Genomic DNA, 19,748 nt, shown 5'->3' on the forward strand with positions numbered 1-19,748 from the left:
AAAATAGCAGAATAGAATGCAATGAGGAGAATTGAAAGACCCGCCCCTCTAGAGACTTATCAATCAGTAATTCAGATATTTTGAAATCTCTCAGCAATTTGTATTTTCTTCACGTTTAAAAAAGAAATCACAGAATGTACCTCGATCAAGTACTTAAGTTGGCGATTTTAAATAAATTCTTGAAATCAAATTCTAGCTGAAAATATTTCCTTTTTAAGTGTTATCAATCGACGATCACTTTCGTTTCAAAATCTTGCGTTAACTCGATGTTTTATCTTATCAGTAAAACCTTCCGTTCAAGTATTGAATCTCTTTTCTCCCATTTTTTCTTTTTTTGTACAAGATGTTAAAGTTGATGGGAGTTGGTGTTACTTTGCTATTTAGCATTATTGAAACCTGTTCAAATCTCTTATCTCTTGTTCAATTCTTTTATCGTCACTGCGCAATCGCAACTTCCACCTGTGCTCCAGTCCTCCTGGTGCGTGCAAAACTCGTTCCCATGCGATACTCGGCCATCAGCTTCTCGGCCTGCCAACAGATGACATGAAACACTCGTTATTTTGAAAGGCTTTAAGTTCAAGGCATTTCTTAAAGGGGCTATTCCACTTATTTTGAGTATTACTGTTAAAAAAAGCTGAAAAGACATTGGAATGAAAGGAAATCAAGAAAATTGTTTACCCTCCTTTATAAATACCCTATTTGTTTTCCGAAACTATACAAAGAAGTGTCTTTAAAGGGGCAGAGTCACAGAGATTTTGCTGTATGGTGGTTAAGGCTGCTCAAATATTTTGCAAAGAACCTTTTTTCTAACATGAAATTACTCTCAGAACACCGGGAGGAAATATGAAATGAGTTCTTCGAGGAAGAATAAACCGATAATCACTCAGCAATTTTTCCAAAACACTCAGAAGGAACTTGAAAAAATTGGCCAACTTTTTCAAGTTGCAATCCGTTTCCATCCTAGCCATCTGCAGCTAAAGATGAAGGATACTAGTGTCTGTGTAGTAGTAAGGTTATTATTAACAAAACTGATCCATTAATTTTACGATCCCATCTATTCAAGGATGTTTTTTGACAGTTCAAAGTCACACAAAAAAATAGGTGACGTGACCCTGCCCCTTCTCCAGATGCCCAGGTTTCAATCGGTTGCAAGTGAAAAAGTTTTCGAGGTTTTCCACTTTGTCTCAGAAAAATCTCTAAAAATAGATTCTGGTTTCTTCTAAGTTTCAGAAAATCACTTGGTATCTCGTAGTCTTTAGAGTATTTCGAGCGCAAAATTGAAGAAAAGATACAATTATCTACCCGGAGTGGGGACTAGATTTAACTGGACTTTCTAAATGGCGGTTAATGACTCTATTGACCATCCACAAATGCCCTGCAGTCGGGCATTTCAACAGAAAATCTCAGCTTGGTTTGAATGCCACCAGTAGCCGCCTCCCCCACCCCTCCCCTCCAAACCTCTGCGGCTTGATACTGATTGGTGCGTTATACTTGCCTAAATCTTACCGCTGCCTAACCTCGTCCTCGCTGGCTCCAGTTTCCATTAGACTGCTCCCGTTCATGAGAGTGGAATGGTAATGGCCTTCATCTGATTGGCTGTCGCCGTTCAGCGCTATGATTGGTCCATCCTCTGGGGGCTCCAGCTTCACTTGTACCTGAGACTGCGACAATTGGCTACTGCAAACATAAAGTCAGGAGAAGCCAATTAAAACACGGACCCGCACTTTTCTACCGCACGATAACAATGCTTATTCAATCCCTGGGGTCATGGGAATTAAGGATATGGTCACCCAAGGTGAATTTTCTTGATATCTTAATAACTTCTCCCCCGTACTTTTATAAGAAAAGTATGGGGGCAAGATAGGAGAATTTATTTTTTGATATTAGGGTTTAAAGGGTCAAATATCTCACTATCTTTATCTAAGGGGCATTGTAGCGCTTTCGTCTGTGTAACGTTTCCGGGAAGAAGGAATTTCTGTTGCATGGACGACACAAGTACGGCGATCAGTGGGGCCTACAAAGCACAAATATGGTGCGATGTAAGCAGCCCGCTGATTGACCGGATAAACACAATGCCAGAAATTGTCTGGCCAAGCAGAAGAAGGATTCTTTCGCTTGAGACCGTTTGTTAACCGATTTTGCCTATTTCTATCAGGTGAACTTCCAGGGCGTTTTAAAAACGTTCTGGGGGTTACAAAATGTCGTAAGGCGACACAGCTCATTCCTGTGATCGCGCGCAAATTCTGTCACATTAACATTCTTACTTGATATCCTTGGAACAGAACTCCACCAATTTCGTGATTCCACCCACTACTCCCTCAACTTCCTCCCCGTCTCTAAGCTCCCTGCGCTTCTGGGGCGGTAACTCGTCCCCAGTCTCCTCGTCCGAGCTTCTCTTTCGACTCTCCTCTTGACCAGAGCCCTCATCTTCGCTGACGTCATTGGAATTTGAGGCGGCGAGAGGAAGCAAATTGACCTGCGTGGGGAGTCCCCCTAAGGCGCCTTGTTGCATTAGGCGTTCTCGCTCTTGTCTCACCATTCTTCTGTTTTGAGAGAAAATAGATCAACAGGTCAGCGAACAGTCCTTCGCTTCTCATTTCCAGTCTCACTTTCCTTCTTGCTCACGCAATTCCCTCTCCCAAACGTTTGCTTTTTGTTTTGTTTTGTTTTTTTCCCTCCGTGAAAAAAAATCTCTGAGCTCAAGTTGTAGGCCGTTTTAGCTAAAGCCATCTCTCTGGCCTAGCTGGGTCGCACGGCCGGAGCTTGACGTGTTTTCGGTAACACGAAGTAACTACGAATACTACCAACAGCTCCAACACACCCTAACGAGCATTACGGAGTGAAGAGAAGACATTTAAACTTATTTCCAAAGAAAATGGCTGGCGTGGGGTGGGGGGGGGGGGGGGGAGAGGAAGGGGACGGGGACTAGAGTAACGTTTCTCTTTCACAATACCATAAAAATTGAGAGAAATCTCATCTGCTTTCAAAGGCCACTTCCTGGATAGTTCACCCACATATTACAATTTGAACGACTTGATGATAATCGCGAAGTAGGTCAAACGATAATTTTTGTTTCTAACTGACACCGTGGTTGCTCAAGTTCCCTAAAGTCTATTATAAACGTTACTGAGAAATCAGGCAAACTCACAAAGGCCAAACGAGAAAACGAACAACCCAACTTACGCAGCGCTGTGTGTCACTTTTGACTGAGGTCGACGTTTCATGTACTCATCTTCGTCTACAATCCACACGGCTCCTTTGACGTTTTCCTTTCTCACGAAGCATTTATGAAGAGACAGGTTATGGCGGACAGCGTTCTGTTAAAAATGGACAATGTTACTTTAGAGAGGATGTTGAAGAGCGAGAAAAAGGAGAGAAACATGTCAAGTTTTAAAAGGCGGGAGAAATTGTGGATGAAATAATAGCGGGGGAAAGCAACAATCATACCACGTTAGACCCAGAATAGACTGTTATCCGGTTTCGTTTGTTAATTGCCCACCTGTTTTTGAGTCTAGACAGTGACGGATTAAGGCGAAACAAGTTTGTTCGAAGAGGACCTACCTTCTATGAAGTAGGAGGGTTAACGGAGACACCACCTATCGCGTTACCGACAAAATTTTGTTGCCTTTAAAATTTGAGTTGACACAAAAACATGCTTAACAAGTTTGTTCGAAAAGGACCCACCTTGTCTGGGGTAGGAGAGTTATTGAAGACAACACCTATCTCATGAACATTACCGACAAAATTTTACTGGCCTTAAAGTTTTACTTGACACAGAAATATTCAGCTAGCAAGAGTCAGCATTGCTAGATAAACAACAAGAGTGAGGTTGAATCTCATTGTCATTTTGTTTTACTGCTGGATAGAGGGGTGGCTATGCAATAAAGACACCATCTTTTGAGGTTGAGGAAGGAGGTACAGGCAGAGACCACCTCTATTTTGGGGTTTGGTGGGTCCTGTTTGAGTATAGAAATTTATTTATTTATTTATTTATTTATTTATTTATTTATTTATTTATTTATTTACTTTTTTTTGTGCGGTAACCCTACAAGGGTAAACCCTAAATTATCTTCAAATGTTACTTTTTTCCGCCCCATTTCTCTTTTCTTATATTCATTCAAAAGTGTTAGAAACCTTTCGCGTCATATTTTTTTCACTGCGCCTAGTTGCTTAGCAATCTTTTACTGTCGTTATTTAGGGGAGATTGTAGTTTCGGAGACAGCAAAGATTGCAACGTGCAAATTGAGCGCCGATTTTAATAAAATCGTGACAGGTAGAAAGACATACGCATAATTTTAACTAAAGAAATATTCAGAGGGTGTGTTTTCCAATGATTACTGACAGTAATTATTATTAATAGTTCCAGGTTGTATACAAAGCCAAATTGAAGGCTTTTAAAATCAAAGTTAGCAGAAACAATATTTCGTGCAAGAAGACGTTTCCAGCTCACCTTCCAAGTGGCAGCATTTCTCCTGAAGTAAGCAAACTTGTGAACAAACCAAGAATAGATCTCGTTCAAAGTGAGTTGCTGCTCCGGGGCGTCTAAAATCGCCTATGGTTAAAACAAACAAGGCATTAGTCGAACCCGCTTGCCCGCTGGTAACCCGCATGGCCGCGGACAAACCAACGAACAACAAGACAATGTTCCCAGCCCTAAAAAACAGTGCAGCTGCAGGTTATTAGGGTCCAGTGGAAATAGAGCTTTTGAAGGATGCAAGTATACTGGCGGTTTCAGAAACCAACCATCGACCCTCAGGTCAACAGCATGGCGTGGCAACAGAGGGATCACCAAGACCCCTCCAAATTATTGAACGCAACACAAAAGTAAATGAATAGCAACCAACAAGGAGTAAATGGATTGAATACTGCTGAGCTGTAGGAAAGTTCAACATCAAAACTCGTGACGGCAGCCAATACCTCTTATCCAAAGACTTCAAGAATTTCTGACGTTTTTTCAAAGATTTACCTGTCTTATTAGTGACGCATACGTGAAAGGGGGCCTGACATCCGCCTTTTGATAGAAATCTGCTGACCGCTGGATATCTAGATGAAACAAGAATGGAGATAATGTCAACTGGGTTACACTGGCTCGCAAATTTGCTCGAAATAAGACTTAATGAGCATTAGTTTCTTGTGTGTTACAAGGTGGTTCTAACGTTTGAGTCTGTGGATGAAATCCTAAAGTGTGACCATTCAAATGAAAGCTACTGAGTAGTACTTTCCTGTGGTGCTGTTTATGCTGTACAAGGTGGTTCTAACGTTTGAGTCTGTGGATGAAATCCTAAAGTGTGACCATTCAAATGAAAGCCACTGAGCAGTACTTTCCTGTGGTGCAGTTTATTATGCTGTGCAAGAGCGCTTCTAATATTTTATTCCAAGTAAGAAATCCTTAAATGTGGCCATCTAAACGGAAAGCAACTACGCAATACTTTTCTTTGGTGCTGTTTGTTGAGTCTATGGATCACATCCAAAAGTGACACCCTCGACGCACGATGTACAACTATGCCAAGGAAACAGTGTTGTCCTGAGCATAACGCTTCTTTAGTGCAAAAATGACCAGTGGTATACTCACCCAAAGCTATACCGTCTGGATCCCCATTTCGTCTCTTTACATGGACTGGTTTTTCGTCCATCATGTGACACGCAGGCGCCGCCACAACCGCAATGGACTCAGCGGCAGAGTGCGTTATGTCATGCACCGTTATGTTGGGGGGTGGTGTGAGGGCGTGTTTCCGTGGAGGAGTTCCCATAGTCGGAGGGGGGCTCTCGGGGGACATTGGAATATCCTGTCTACTGGTGAGAGTGGGTGAGTGTTGCGCCGGTGGGGTACCCTCTAAGGGAGGCATGTGAGTGTGTGGGGGAGGGGCAGGTGCAACATGGAGAAGAGGCTGTGCTTGGGAATGAGGCACCTGCTTGGAGCCTTGCTCTTCAAGTTCCGTGTTCGGAGTTGGCGAGTGTGGAGACACCTGTTATAAAACAAAGATAATTTATGAAATAAATATTAAAGATATTAGATCCACTGTCATTTGTTCAACGTCTCAACATCATGTTTCTAGATCAAAACATTACAGAGAATAGGAATTTGCGCAATACTTTATAAAAGCAATTAAACATATTTCCTGGATCCATTAAGATATATCCAGACGCTCACGACCGTTTTTCATCCATGCTTACATTTTATTCGTTTTCGCTAACGATTTAAAAACTACCCAAAACTTTACCATCTGTTAGCTCCCCTGGTGCTGATTACTTTAATCGAACATTTAGGATAGCTTACAAGTAGCCAAACCCTTATTGAACAATCTTCGTTGTCATTTCTTTTCTCAACAGCGGCTCCCAACGAGCACATTCAAGCAAAAATTATCACGGTTTTCGACGCCATTTTGACGAGTAGGCAAACAGGCTTGAAATAGCAGTGTTTATATGGAAATCCGATGTCAAATAATTTTCATAAAACATTGCTTCTGAAAAATTCACGAATTGGAAACTTTTGGCACTAGGAAAAGGATTTTAAGAAAAAAAAAATTGGAGGGATGTAGCTGCGTCAGACAGCGTCCAGTCGTGTTTTGAACTTTCCATACATTTCCCTGTATTTTTTCCCGCGAACTATTTTAGAAGCAGGTCGCGGCTGGTTCGCTATACAGACAAATATATTGTACATGTGCTAACGATAAATATCTCATTATATCCAATTCAGTTAGCCTAGTTGTCGTTCTTGCTTTTAATTTTCGTGCTATTGGCTACATTTTCGGTTGTTTTCGATAGTTCACTTGTGGACGGAAAGCCTAACCGTTTAAAAACAGATCCGTTATTAAACTAAGAAGGTCAGAAAAGGTATTCGCGGTTTGTACGCGAATATCTTTAATTGGTGCTGACTATCAAGAAGCTACCGACAGAGATACAAATTTTAGAAGCTGTCACAGTTTATCTCGCCTGAAAATTAAATATTCTACATTTCAATCTTTTCCAATCTTAGTACCTTCCTTTTGCCCCAATATCAACTGGCACTTTTTATCATTGACTTGGCATTTTTCTTCTTTCAGTATGTAATTATTTCGAAATTTCCATTGATTTAAGATAGTTCAGGGGCAACCAATGAGAACACTAACCCTTTAAGCCCTAACAGTGATCAGCATCAAATTTCTCCTTGTAATATCAAAGCTTATTCAACCCCTGAGGTCATGAGAATTAAGGATATGATCACCCAAGAGGAATTTTCTTGATATGTTAATAACTTCTCCCCAGTACTTTTGTAAGAAAAGTATGGGTTCAAGTTAGGAGAATTTGTTCTTTGATGTAGGCTTTACGAAAATGCTACCCGGCCTTATTTTGCTTGCCCCTCCGAAAACACAATGGATTAGTTTTCCGGCATCAGAAATTTTGAGGTGGCATTAGCCATAGAAAACCCTACTTTTTCTTCACCTCTAAATCCTAATTTCTGAGGTGATGTACAGTCTTCCCTAACAGAAATTCAACTAAAATGGCGGTTGGGTACCCCCAATAGTTGAAGACATTTAGATAAGAACATTATTATAGTGTCAAGCCTAATTACTGGCTGGCTGTACATTGTAAAATAACCCGTAATTTGAGGTACCGCTAGTGATAACGATACAATATAAGAAAATGGCTGAAGAAGACTTAAATAATTATACAAAATGAAACCAATGCCAAAACCCTAACTTAACTCCGGCTTCGCGGTAAACTAACCAACTAACCGATGAAATGAGCGTTTAAGAAACCTTTGTTTAAAAATTGAGGGAAAACGTTTGTATTTCGTCGTGTTTTCCTTTCGCGGTTTTGTAGTTCCTCGGCTGCTGGTAAAACTACGGCCTTGGATTGAATATGGCCCAATATCGTTTGCGCTTTGCTGTCAAAATTTAATTGATAGCCCAATCCGTCAATCAATCAACCGAACCGCAATAAGACAACATTGAAAGGGCATTCAAAAGCTTCTTTACAATTTTGCTGTATATTTTATTTATGAAAAACACCTGCTCGTTGTTTTCATTTATTTAAATTCTACTGCATATGGCGTTCCTGTTACATGTAGTAAGAACGAAAGTTTTTAAGGCCAAAGGTTTCAAGGCCTCAAAGCGAACCGTAGTTCTTAGTGTCAAACAACGAGGCGAACCTTGATTCATGTTAATAGGGATCTAACTTTTAAGACTCTGAAAGATCCTCAAGACTGACCATTCAAATTAAATCTACCGAGCAGTACTTTCCCGTCCATACTCTTTCTAATAAGCTGCTCAACGAGGATCTAACATTTAAACTGTGATATCTTTTTCATGAAAGCTACTGAGCAGTATTTCCCTGTAGTGTTGTTTAATGTGCTGCACAAGGTGGTTCCAACTTTTGAGTCAGTGGGTGAAATCCTAAAGTGTGACCATTCAAATGAAAGCTACCGAGCAGACCAGTGGTTCTGCTTATTATGCCGTACAGGGTGTTTCTAACTTTTGAGTCTGTGAATGAAATCCTAAAGTGTGACCATTCAAATGAAAGCTGTCTGAGCGGTACTTTCTTGTGATGCTGTTTATTATGCCGTACAAGGTGGCCTCCCACGTTTTAGGTAGCGGGTAAAATCCTAACCTGTGATCATTCAAATGAAAGCTATTGAGCAGTGCCTTCCTGTGGTTCACATATCTTATCAGATGAACATTTGGTGTGTAATATCGCTGTATATTTTTACGAGTTGTGCCGTATTGCGGGGGAGGCAAAAAAACAAACGAGTAAAAATAAACAGCGATACTACACTCCAAAACATCTAATAAGAGATTTATTATTCAACTTAAGCTTTTCTGATAAGACGCCAAGAAAACTACAGGTAAAACTAAAAGAAGATTACTGCACGCGCGTTAGAAAACCGCTACGGATAATCACGAAATAGGTCTTTACAATACAAATGACTAACTGTACGAATATCGCACCATATTCGTGCCCGTTTCGCTCGTTACATGTATGTGGACAGTACTAAATGCAGCTGGATAGTAATGTTTACTACCCTGTAAAAGATGGTTCTAACTTTTGAGCCTGTAGATAAACTCCTTACGTCTGTCCATTCAAATGAAAGCTTGAGAGCATTCTACAGTATTCTGTGGACTGTTGTTATGCTCTACAAAGTTGCCCTAACGTTGAGTATGTGAATAATCATACATGTACCAAGAATCTGCAGTTTTCCTGAACTAGCTGTAACCATTCAAATGTAAGCAGTTTAGCAGCACCTTCCTATATGTCAGCGTCAACTTGCTTCAAACTTGATAAAAATGTATTCCAACTGACACTCTCAGTAACATTTTCAAAAAAAATAATAATAAAAATAAATAAATAAGGAAAACGTATAAAAAATATAATACCTTGGGAGTGTGAAGGTGATTCATCATGGCAGACAGTCTTTCACGCTCTTTGTTCATCTGTGATCATGAGATAATTTAAATTTACTAAAAGCAGAGTGACATCAAATTTACATACTAGCATTGTAAATTATCACAGAGCATCTCTGTCAGCAAACAGAGACAGTCCCACCTTTCAAATAATTAATGCAGACATAATTTTGAATCACTTTGAGCCAATTTCACTGCTGTACCAATTAACAAATTTAGCCCCGGGTAATTCTTCAAACATGATTACCTGACTATGGAGATCTATCTTCCCATAGGAATTCTCATTTCTCATTTACGTATGCCAGAAAGTTACTCCAGAATTCTCTTTAGTTAGTGTGTTATACATGTATTTATATTTTATGGCCAAATCTTCTTCAACCTAATATTTGATGATGGTTGAATCCAGATGGCCAATCATTAAGCTTCCAAATCATCAATCACGATTGAAGACTTTAGTCTGCATTCTACATTGAAATACATTATAAATAACATTGTCTGCAACTCAAAACAGTACATGTACTCTAGGTTTGACACAAACCAGGAAAGGTGCTGTTAACACTGGGAAATTTGTCTTACAACTTGTCACACAATTTATTGCGTCATTGTGCCACAAGTTACACGGATCTTGCCTGGTGTAACATTCCCTGAAACGAACAAACCTTGCAACATTTCAGTTGCAGTCACCGTTGCACAACATAGAACTGACTTACTTCTACTTCTAGCAATTTGAATGCGGCAACCGAAAAAATGAGGCATGTTAATTTCAGCTGTAGTGGCTCCAGAACTTTGCGCAACCATGTTTGGATGGGTGGGGGGAGTGACAATTTAGGTTGCCCAGGTCCCCCCCCACCCCCTCCTCCCTTAGACCCCACACTGAAAAGTACCTGAAATTCTAGGTGCATCACCACTTGCATTTGCACCCTAGCTTGAGCAGTGCTTCTTTCGTCTAAGGCGTGGTCTGCATTAAGATGACTAATAAAAGAAAGAGAGAAATTAGGTTTCAAAGACATTACAGAGATTTAGGGTGCGTTTCTTTGGGAAAATTTGAATCCGGATTTTTGATCTAAGATCACTTGGATCATGGTGCATCAAAGGAACTAACGAATCCTTACCTAGAGTAGATTCGTTGGTTTCTTTGATCCACCATGATCCGAGTGATCTTGGTTAAAAAATCCAGATTTGGATTTTCCCAAAGAAACATGCCCTTAGAATTATGTTTACAGAAAATGGCAGAAATGATCACGTGACCATGTTTCCCCTTTATATTTACCACTTGCTGTTTTCTATTCCTCATTATAATTGAGTAGTTTTGTGTTAGCATCAAAGGTCAGCATTATTTTGCACTAGTCTCATCTGTGAAACTAATTTTTTAAAGAAAACATAACCTGAATCTTTACCATTTATTTTAAACAGGATCCTAAGTCTCTCTTACCACGATAAACCTGAATGACCAGTTTTTGAGCCCCTTGCAATGTTTGGTGAAACTCCAATTGAAATGTGAATTGAAGTACAATTTATGCAGCTTTCAACACCACTTTTAATAGGCATGATGATGATGAATAATTAATATCAAAATAACTTTTTTAAAGTATCAAAGTATTCAGCACTGCAGCGTTAATTGGAGATGCTATTAAATCCGTTTCAACAACACATTAATAATTCATAAGCCCATTGACCTATCAAATGGTTGATAAAACGTCATGTGCAGTGGTTTTAAAACCCAATAAAACATCCTCCTTATTAGTATGCGGTGAATTCTGTTTTTCTCATATTGTAATTTCCTACGTTCACAAAAGCATCATTGTTATGAACTCTCTTGACATACGCTTTTCCAGGAATGTTTTTGAAGCCGTTCAAAAAACTCGCAGCACGTGTTTAATCTGGTCTAAAACCACTCGGCTGCGCCTCGTGGTTTTTAAATCCCAATAAAACACTGCTGCAAGTGTTTTAAACATTAGAAAATAAATATACAAACTGAACATTTTATAACACAGGTTAAAAACACCAACTGGTGGGAGGCAAAGCAGTTGGCTATTTACACACATGTACCATGGTCTTGATTTTATATTAAACAGGACTACCGTGAAACAAATCCAAGTGGTCAGAGCAGGACGTGAACTTGAGACTTCTGAATTAAAAGTCCGGCATCCTAGCTTCAAGGCTGCATCGCCTCCCCAATAATGATAACACATGGCAGTTATAGTGATCAAGTCTGCTGTTCTTTGATATTGATAGAATCAAATAACTTTAATAGTAACATCCTCGTGAGGTTTTTCAGGAACTATTTACAAACTATTTCCAATTTATAAAAGCAAAAATGACAAAAAAAACTCGAAATCACAATTTATGCTGGTATTTTACTAAAATTTAAAGCTTATGAAGGAAATGTCTGCCTCAATAGTGTGTCTTTCAGGGTGCGTTTGAAAGATGCCAATGAGGCACTTTGCCTAAGTTCATTATGCAAGTTATTCCATATGTAGGCCCCTCTATAGGAAAATGAGCGCTGGCCTATAGCCGTTCTGTATAGTGGAATCTGCAAAGAGTTCCGTGTACGAGTGTTACGAGTATGTATATTTGAGCGCTTGGTAAACTTGCTCGTTGCTCATTGGATATTGAAATACTTACTGTATAAATTGTTGAAAGTTTTCACAAAAAGCTTCACAGCCTGGCCACTGGCAGATATTATGGTGAAACAGAGGCTGATGTTGGACTGAAAACACATCAAACACAAAGAAACATTGGTCAGCAAATTACCTAATCTGTGTCTTCGTGAACAATATTGATTATCACAACTGTAAGTACAGTAATTTTATAGGTTTAAATTTATTTATCATGCATGGTGCCGTCCAGCAATCGTGCATAACAAGTCGATAATCGTGCACTGATTTAGCTTTCCATTGATGGTGCATAGATTGCTCCTGAATGGTGCATTTATTGTGCATCAATCATGCTTTAACATCGCCCAGGTGGGGTACTCGGGTATAAACGTGACAGGGGGGTCAGACGGAGCCTAACATTTAGAACCCAAAAAAATACATGGACCTTATATTGTGTACCCAAAAAAATACAAGACTGGAGATTATTCGAATCATGCTTTTGGATCTTGCGGGAACTTTGGCTTCAATTGCATAAGAACTATTAGCCTGGCGGAAATTCGAACCCAAAAAAAAATGCGCAGATTTCTTAGACCCAAAAAAATACACGGTTAAATCTCCAACCCAAAAAAATACAGAAGTTGAAAATTTTAGACCCAAAAAAATACGTCGGACCCCCCCGTCACATTTATACTTAAGTATCCCCCCTGGGTAACATCGTACCCTAATGCATCACTAATAAAGGTAGGAATAGAAAGCAGTTTTGCTAGAGACTATTTACCTGCTTGTGCCTCATTGATAAATGCACTTGCTGGCCTGTTAATCATCAAAAATAAAACTTTAAAGTTATAAATTTTAAATAACTGGCAGTCAGGCAATCGATCTATCTATCAATCAGTCGGACTCAGATCTAATTAGTCACTACGAATATCAATTAGGCAGTCAGTAAGATGGTAGGGCTGTTAATCAATCAATCAATCAATCAATCAATCAATCCATCAGTCAGTCAATCATTCATTCAGAATCAATCAGTAAGCTCCCTCAGTCAGTCAGCCTGTCAATTTAGTCAGTTACATACATGTGTAAGCCCCCTTTACCATGTAAGCCCTAACAGTGATCAGCATCAAATTTCTCCTTGTAATATTTGCTTATTCAACCCCTAAGATCATGAGAATTAAGGATATGATCACCCAAGGTGAATTTTCTTGATATTTTAATAACTTCTCCCCATTATGTTTATAAGAAAAATACAGCGACAAGATAGGAGAATTTGTTCTTTAATATAATTAGGGATTAAAAGATGAACAGTCACATACATGTAGCAAGATACTCAGCCAGTCAATCAATCAATTAGTGAGTCCCTCAGATAGTTAATAAAATCCCAGTTTCATGTACATAGTGTACAGTTCTACATAATACATGACTCCATGGTCCACTATGTTTATACCTTTTATTTACATGTAAGGATGTAAACTTACAGTATGTTGATACCAATATTTTTTTAATAAGTTTATAATTTAAACAGTTTTATTAAACTTACACTGTTCCTTCTGATGGCTGAGCCCTTCCACCTAAATGGCATAGATTTAATAACAAAATAATAATTAATTACCAAAATGTTTCTATTTCTAGTAAGAAAAGTGATGCATGCAATTCAACATTCTCTCACATGCTTATCTTTTAACACCTGCATAGAAATACAGTATTAAACTTAATATTAAACAAAACTTACCAAAGTTGGTGAGATGAGGATCTCCAAGCCCTTTCCACTTGCCATCAAAATAGGGACGAAGTTCCTGCTCCAATATTGCCTGCCAAATCAAGAGGGAAAACGTTGGTATCATACAACCACAAACTGGGTGCATGCCATATTTTTGTCCTTTTTTAATTCCCTTTAAGTCAACTGCTACAATTTTAAGAGTTGGTAAGTGAGAAGTTGCACGTTGACATGTACTCATGCCAATGTTTTTGGAAAAGTGAGGAAAGACAGTAAAACTGATATTTGATTATGGAAAATAAATGAAATGATGTTGGTTGTTCTCAGGAGACAAAATTTGACCCTGCCAACTCCCCCGAGGTTCAACACCTTTACCCTTTTTATACCACTAATTTTACAGGAAAGGTAACCCTTTCATATACCTTCGGTGGAAGGTGGTAAGTACCCCTTTCACGCACCTGTACATTGTACGGTAGGAACATTGCATCTCTTTTCATGTTGGTCTGTTTGAGATGTTTTGATTAAGGCCCTTTTAAATTCCTATAGAATGACAGTTTTCCCTACCCGTTTCTCAACTTCAGCTCATGAAATCCCTACTCTTGTCATAAAATGTTCAAAACTTGGCAGTGAAACCATTTGCCATCCCACAAGAGTTTTGCATAGAGTTTTAGTCCTCCTAAAAACCTTTCATTATTCTTATCATAGTTCAGTCTGCCTTCTTACTTAGCAGTTAAAGTCATTCTTTCTTTTTGTCATCCTGGCCCGCCTAGATTAGCTTTGTTACCTGCGGCACCAAGAAATTGTAAATGTACATGTAATTTTTTAAAAACACCTAATAAAGTTGAAAGAAAGTTTGAAAAGTTGAAAGTTGAATATTTTATGATGTTGTTTATGGTCTATAAGTCAGAGTACAGACCATAGAAAACTGCTGTCTATTTGTCAAAATAAATAGAAGTATGCATCCTGATGCTGGGGCTTAAAGGGTAAATGAGAAACACCTACCTGGTGTTGCTGCATGTGCTGTGGTTGGACAGGTCGTAACAGCAGCGGCGGCGGAGGATGTGCTGCCATCACAGTGACTGGTCGCGGAGGAGTCTGCTGGTGAGGGAAGTGGAAATGTCCATCAACATACCCAGGCTGACAACCACAGTGAGCATGCTCCATAAAGGCTGCACCCTGCTGTGAATGGCACCCAGCTGGAGAGTACACATGGTGTGTGTGGGGCCCTGGAGGACACGTTGAACAGTAATGGACACCACCGTGTTTGGACGGCACTTTGGAGTCTTGAGATGGAGAGCTTGATGCGTCAATCATGACACTGGTCACTGCAGGGGTAACGTGTTGGTACACCATACCAGGAACATGAACTTCACGACTGCAGCAACATGACTGACCATTGCTTTGCTTACTTTGTGGTGTAACTTTCTGTTTTGCACAGGCACAGTTGTTGGAGCCACATGATTCTTGAGCACCTTCCGTAGATGGCGAAGATGCTTTGACCTAGAGATGGGAAAATACTCCTGTTACCTTAAAATTCCAACTATACTCCCTTACCCCAAAACTACATGTACATGCCTACCCCAGATCTCAGAGCTACAGTACACAAGCTTTATTCCTATGATAATTTTACAAAGTAGAATAACTGTCAAAATTCCTGTGTGCTGATTGGCTGGTAGCTAATGTCCATAAGAGTACAGACAATAAAAAATGACCTCAGATGTAACGCAAGCAATTTCTCAATGGAAAATAATGCCAATTCTGCTCGTACTTTGTCTATGTTATTGTAAAAAACAAATTGACACCAGTTTCCTATGGTCTATGCTCTTATAAATCATAAAATGACGTCATAAAATGTTTAAAACTCAAGTGGAACCATGAGCCACAGGTGAGTGGTTCCACTTGCATTTTGAACATTTTATGAGATTCGTGCAGTAAGTTTTACACACAGAAGTATCGACTTTTCAGCTTGCTTTCTGAGCTTTTGGACTTCTGCTGGGTGCTGTTTTAACCTAATGGGATTGTTTTGGAGTCTAGAAACTCGGTAGCCTCCCTCGCGTGACGAGCCAAAAGAGCATCTGTGAGGGAGGCTAGAAACTAGGCTTCATTTGAAATCCCCCCCCCCCCCCCCACACACACACACACACACCCCACCCCTGACACTAATACAACAGTACTGGACTTTGCTTTACGTACATGTATGTAGGGGCACTTAAGGAAAAAATTTGTTGCCTTTAATTCCCATATTGTTTTAAACAACCACTTGTAAAATCTATGATTGTCTGATCTGTTTGAATCCATTAGCTGTCAGACACAGATGTCTTATGAACAGATTCATCTTATCACCTTGATATCACAGTGGCTGTTGACTTTGTGAAAACCTGTGCTTGCCTTAATATTTTGCACACTGCAAAGAACATTAAGTTTTTGTCTCTCCAAAAGCCAAATAACAGCTGGAATTTGTCACAAAAGAGGCATTTCCCATTGAAAACTCAGAGAAGTTTTATGCAATTTAATGCAATTTTTCAAAAAGTTTGATGGACAGATTCAGTTCTCACCTAGAATTCTGAGATGCTTTTGACTCTAAGGGGCTATTCACATGATTCTGGAATGAAACTCATTCCAGAATGAGTTTCGTTCCAGAATGAAGTTTGTGCCACATTCACATGTGAAAATCGACTGACTCTGGCTCACGTGGTTTTTTAAGTTCCCGCGCATCAGTAAACAAAGATGGTGCGAGCTTCTCACGACACATTGTTGTGCATATTAATGGCAATAGCTGCCATGATTTCAAACAACTTGACCATGTGCAGGGCTGCTTCTTCGGGCCAGACAGAAAAGACAATCACGTATGTTGGCGCTAAGTCCAAACTCATGACTTCCTGTATGCATATTTGTGTCACATCGGAGAAAGAAGAAGTCTTGAACTCTGTAGCAAGACTGAGCCACGGGTATTAAAACTTGAAGGAACTTCTTTGTAATGTTTTAATACAGCTTTTAATTGGTTAAATTTTATTGTTTATAGCTAATGAAAACGTCCAGCAATTTTTCTGTTTTTGTTGCATCCCATTTCCAACTACGAAACGGATCTTTCTTTACTTTCATATTAGCCATCTTGAAAAAGATACGCATACGCTACTTGCCCCAGGCGATTTTTCCTCTCGGAACGAAGTGCATTCTCACTTTACAATGATACCAGAATGAAATGTCATACCAGAGCGAAAATTTCATTCAGATTGAAAACCGGAATGAACCCATTCCAGAATGACTTGTGCGAGGGCACAATTTCGTCTCGGCATCATGTAAGCAGAAGCAGAGAAATATATATGGAGATGGAATGAACTCATTCCGGAATGAAACTCATTCTGGTATCATGTCAATAACCCCTAAAAATGCTAGCCAGGCCTTGGATTTTTCCACTGCAAGTTTTCGTCCCTCTAGAAACATTCAGGAATTAATTTTTCTGTAATGAAGGCAGCAATTGCCATAGAAACTCTTGATTTTGAAAACAATGAAATAAAAAATTTTGAGATGACTTCAAGGGCCTTCCACACAAATGTAAAATATTAAATAGTTTACTGAGATAACCTGCTGGGCGCCCCTGTTAAGGAAGAAAACTTGCCAAAAGTTTCCAAGGTGAAAAGAATTTTACAGCTGAGGAACAACGTCAGTTGGCTCTCATTTCCAAGGACAGCTGAGTAATCCACTTGGGTCCAATTCACATTGTTTATTACGACCAAGTTGTTTATGGATAAAATTTCAACTCAAGGGATAAGAGCAAACAGTACAACCCTCGAGCTCACTCAGCTGAGGGCCCCAGCTCAGAATGCTTAGTTGTTAATTAAATATGAATATAAAGCTGGAAAGTATCATGAAAATTTGCTGTCATTTCAAAACCAAAAACTGTTTGTCGGACAACAGAAACAGAAAATAATTGTCTAGTTTTGTTATAAATTATCACCCCAGTGCAATAAAACTGCTGATTAGTGCCTCTGGCCAGAGACAGGGTAGGTCGGAATGGATTGAAACTTGAAAAATGTTAGGCTAATGTTTTTCAAGTTTTCATATTTTTGTTTCCAAAATGCACTAGAACAGATCACGAGTTGGTCCTTTTAAGGATTGAGTTGATTTCTCTCCTCTCGTTGTTCAAGAATTATTTTGTAGCAAAGTGAAGGTCTTATTTCACCATTTTTAACAAAAGAGGTCAAAATCTCCATGATACTTTCCCTACAAATCAACAGAAACTGCATTTAAAGCTTATAATTCAAAGTAAAGACGAAAAATAATACAAATGTGAGTATAAGCCTTGAGCTTCTAAAGAAATTTAAAACTTCCCATTGTTCTAAAAGAATAGCTTTGGGCAGAATATGGTAACTTGAATCCACGAAAGTACAGTGCGTACAGTATCTCTTACAAATGGGACCACGGTCCAATTTCGATCCTGACCTCTTGAGAACAAAAATTAATTCCTCCGCAACCACGTCAGCTTCTATTAAGCAGAGACAATTATGCTCCAATGAGGCTGATGCCAGGTGAAAAATCCACGTGGAATCAAGCACGCTCACACCCGCCTTCGGATAAGTGAAATAATTTATGTCTTATCACTTCGAGGGACGCGTGACACCGCTAATTTTCAGTTGATGTCGATTTCAATTCCCGACGGAACGGCTAGCAAGGAAAGATGACCTTGATTTCACGCTAACAAAGCATGCCGTTTAAACGATTGAAGCCTTTGTTGGGCGAATACTACCTTCGCACATGTAGTTTGAAATTTTGTTCATGTATTTTCCTGGTATAGAACTTAGAATCAGCTATAAGCTTTGTGGACTTATCTAGTAAGTCACGCTTTTGTCTGGATTTCATAAGTTACAAAATTTAACTAAAAGATAAATATGAAACTACAGTTTGACTTACCCCAGATCCTCGAAGACTCGTTGCCGTGGATGTGACAGTCACTTCAACCTCGCTTGACTTGCCGATATTCGCCATTAAATCGCTCCTTTGGCAAGGATATTGTGGTGCAGAATCGTTTTAGATCAACGGGCAGGTTTTACAACTGCTAAAAAAAGAACAGGTTGTCAAATCTAGCTGCGATTCATCAGTACATTGCACTCTTATAAACAGCGCATTAAATTCAAATTTCTCAATCTCTTTTTCACGGATGAAAGCGATTCATGCGGAAGGCCCCGCGCTCTGGTGCGCTTTCTGCGCTGCGCGACGCGAAGCCGGAAATTTAACTCTCGTGTCATTTTCAACTCTGTCCGCAAATAATTTTCTTGCTCTAGTTTGGTGGGCATGATTTACAGTTTGATTAAGACGAGATGTTTCTTCTTAAGAAAAGAAACAAGCCGTAAAACAGACTTAAATCGCGTCTTAAAGGAAAAACCACGCTAATTGATTCACATGCCATATGGCCGCAATTTGAATAAATTTGTTCGGTAAGTCAATAGTGAATGGGCCTTCCTTGTTAGTTCAATGGGAATATATCTTTGTTAAACTGCCGAAAACTAGCCAAAGAACTCACTAAAGATTTCGCTACGTTTTCCACGATTCGTAAACCTTCTGTTACTTGTGAAAATTTCACCCAAAGCGCTTCAATCGTCTAGCCACCACGCATAAACAACAACAAAAGACGCTTCAAGTAAACAACAATAAAAATGGCAATTTCACTTTCGATTGGGGCATAAAACACACCAGGAAACCGCTTAAAACATTTTTCAAACTTCTTGTCAACTAAGGGACTTTTCCCACGAAAGTTCGCGGCGAACAAGATTCCTTTTAACTATTGAAATTCAAACAAGATAAACATCAAGCTAGTTTCTTGTTGATGGTGGAAACGCACGTTACTTACCTCCGCCGCGACGAATTTTCAATGAATGAAAGATGCAGATCGTCTGGCTATCCGACATCAACCTTACAACAGGGTTTCCTTCGTCTACCAGCAAAAAACTAAAAAACTTTTAAAACAGATCGCAAGCGACTGCGGGCAGGAATATTTTATAATTTTCCCTGCTAAACAATTGAAGCGCGTTGTTGTTGATGAATTTACTTTGAGCCCCA

The 19,748-nt window shown here is 39.4% G+C and overlaps 1 protein-coding gene across 7 annotated transcripts; it reads right to left on the minus strand.

Moving 5' to 3' along the window:
* Nucleotides 1-289: 289 nt before the first annotated feature.
* Nucleotides 290-19,747, minus strand: LOC146451371 (uncharacterized). 7 transcript variants are annotated; one of them, XM_085099191.1, is made up of 16 exons: nt 19,540-19,747; nt 18,603-18,744; nt 14,694-15,191; nt 13,707-13,785; nt 13,515-13,545; nt 12,756-12,790; nt 12,006-12,090; nt 10,265-10,352; nt 9,354-9,410; nt 5,573-5,966; nt 4,967-5,043; nt 4,451-4,552; nt 3,184-3,317; nt 2,265-2,543; nt 1,518-1,677; nt 290-528 (listed from the first exon to the last, which is right to left on the minus strand). In XM_085099191.1, exons 2-16 carry the CDS (start codon nt 18,675-18,677, stop codon nt 436-438), a joined length of 2,187 nt encoding a protein of 728 aa, XP_084955317.1. In that variant the 5' UTR covers nt 18,678-18,744; nt 19,540-19,747; the 3' UTR covers nt 290-435. The 7 variants fall into 7 exon arrangements, with proteins under 7 accessions (XP_084955317.1, XP_084955316.1, XP_084955319.1 ...); XM_085099190.1 differs by having other exon boundaries at nt 18,603-18,747; nt 19,540-19,679; XM_085099193.1 differs by lacking the exon at nt 19,540-19,747 and adding an exon at nt 19,213-19,294.
* Between the last annotated feature and the right edge of the window lies 1 nt (nt 19,748).

Source organism: Pavona decussata, unplaced genomic scaffold (assembly GCF_977016875.1).
Source record: "Pavona decussata unplaced genomic scaffold, jaPavDecu1.1 SCAFFOLD_390, whole genome shotgun sequence".
NCBI classification, from domain to species: Eukaryota; Metazoa; Cnidaria; class Anthozoa; order Scleractinia; family Agariciidae; genus Pavona; species Pavona decussata.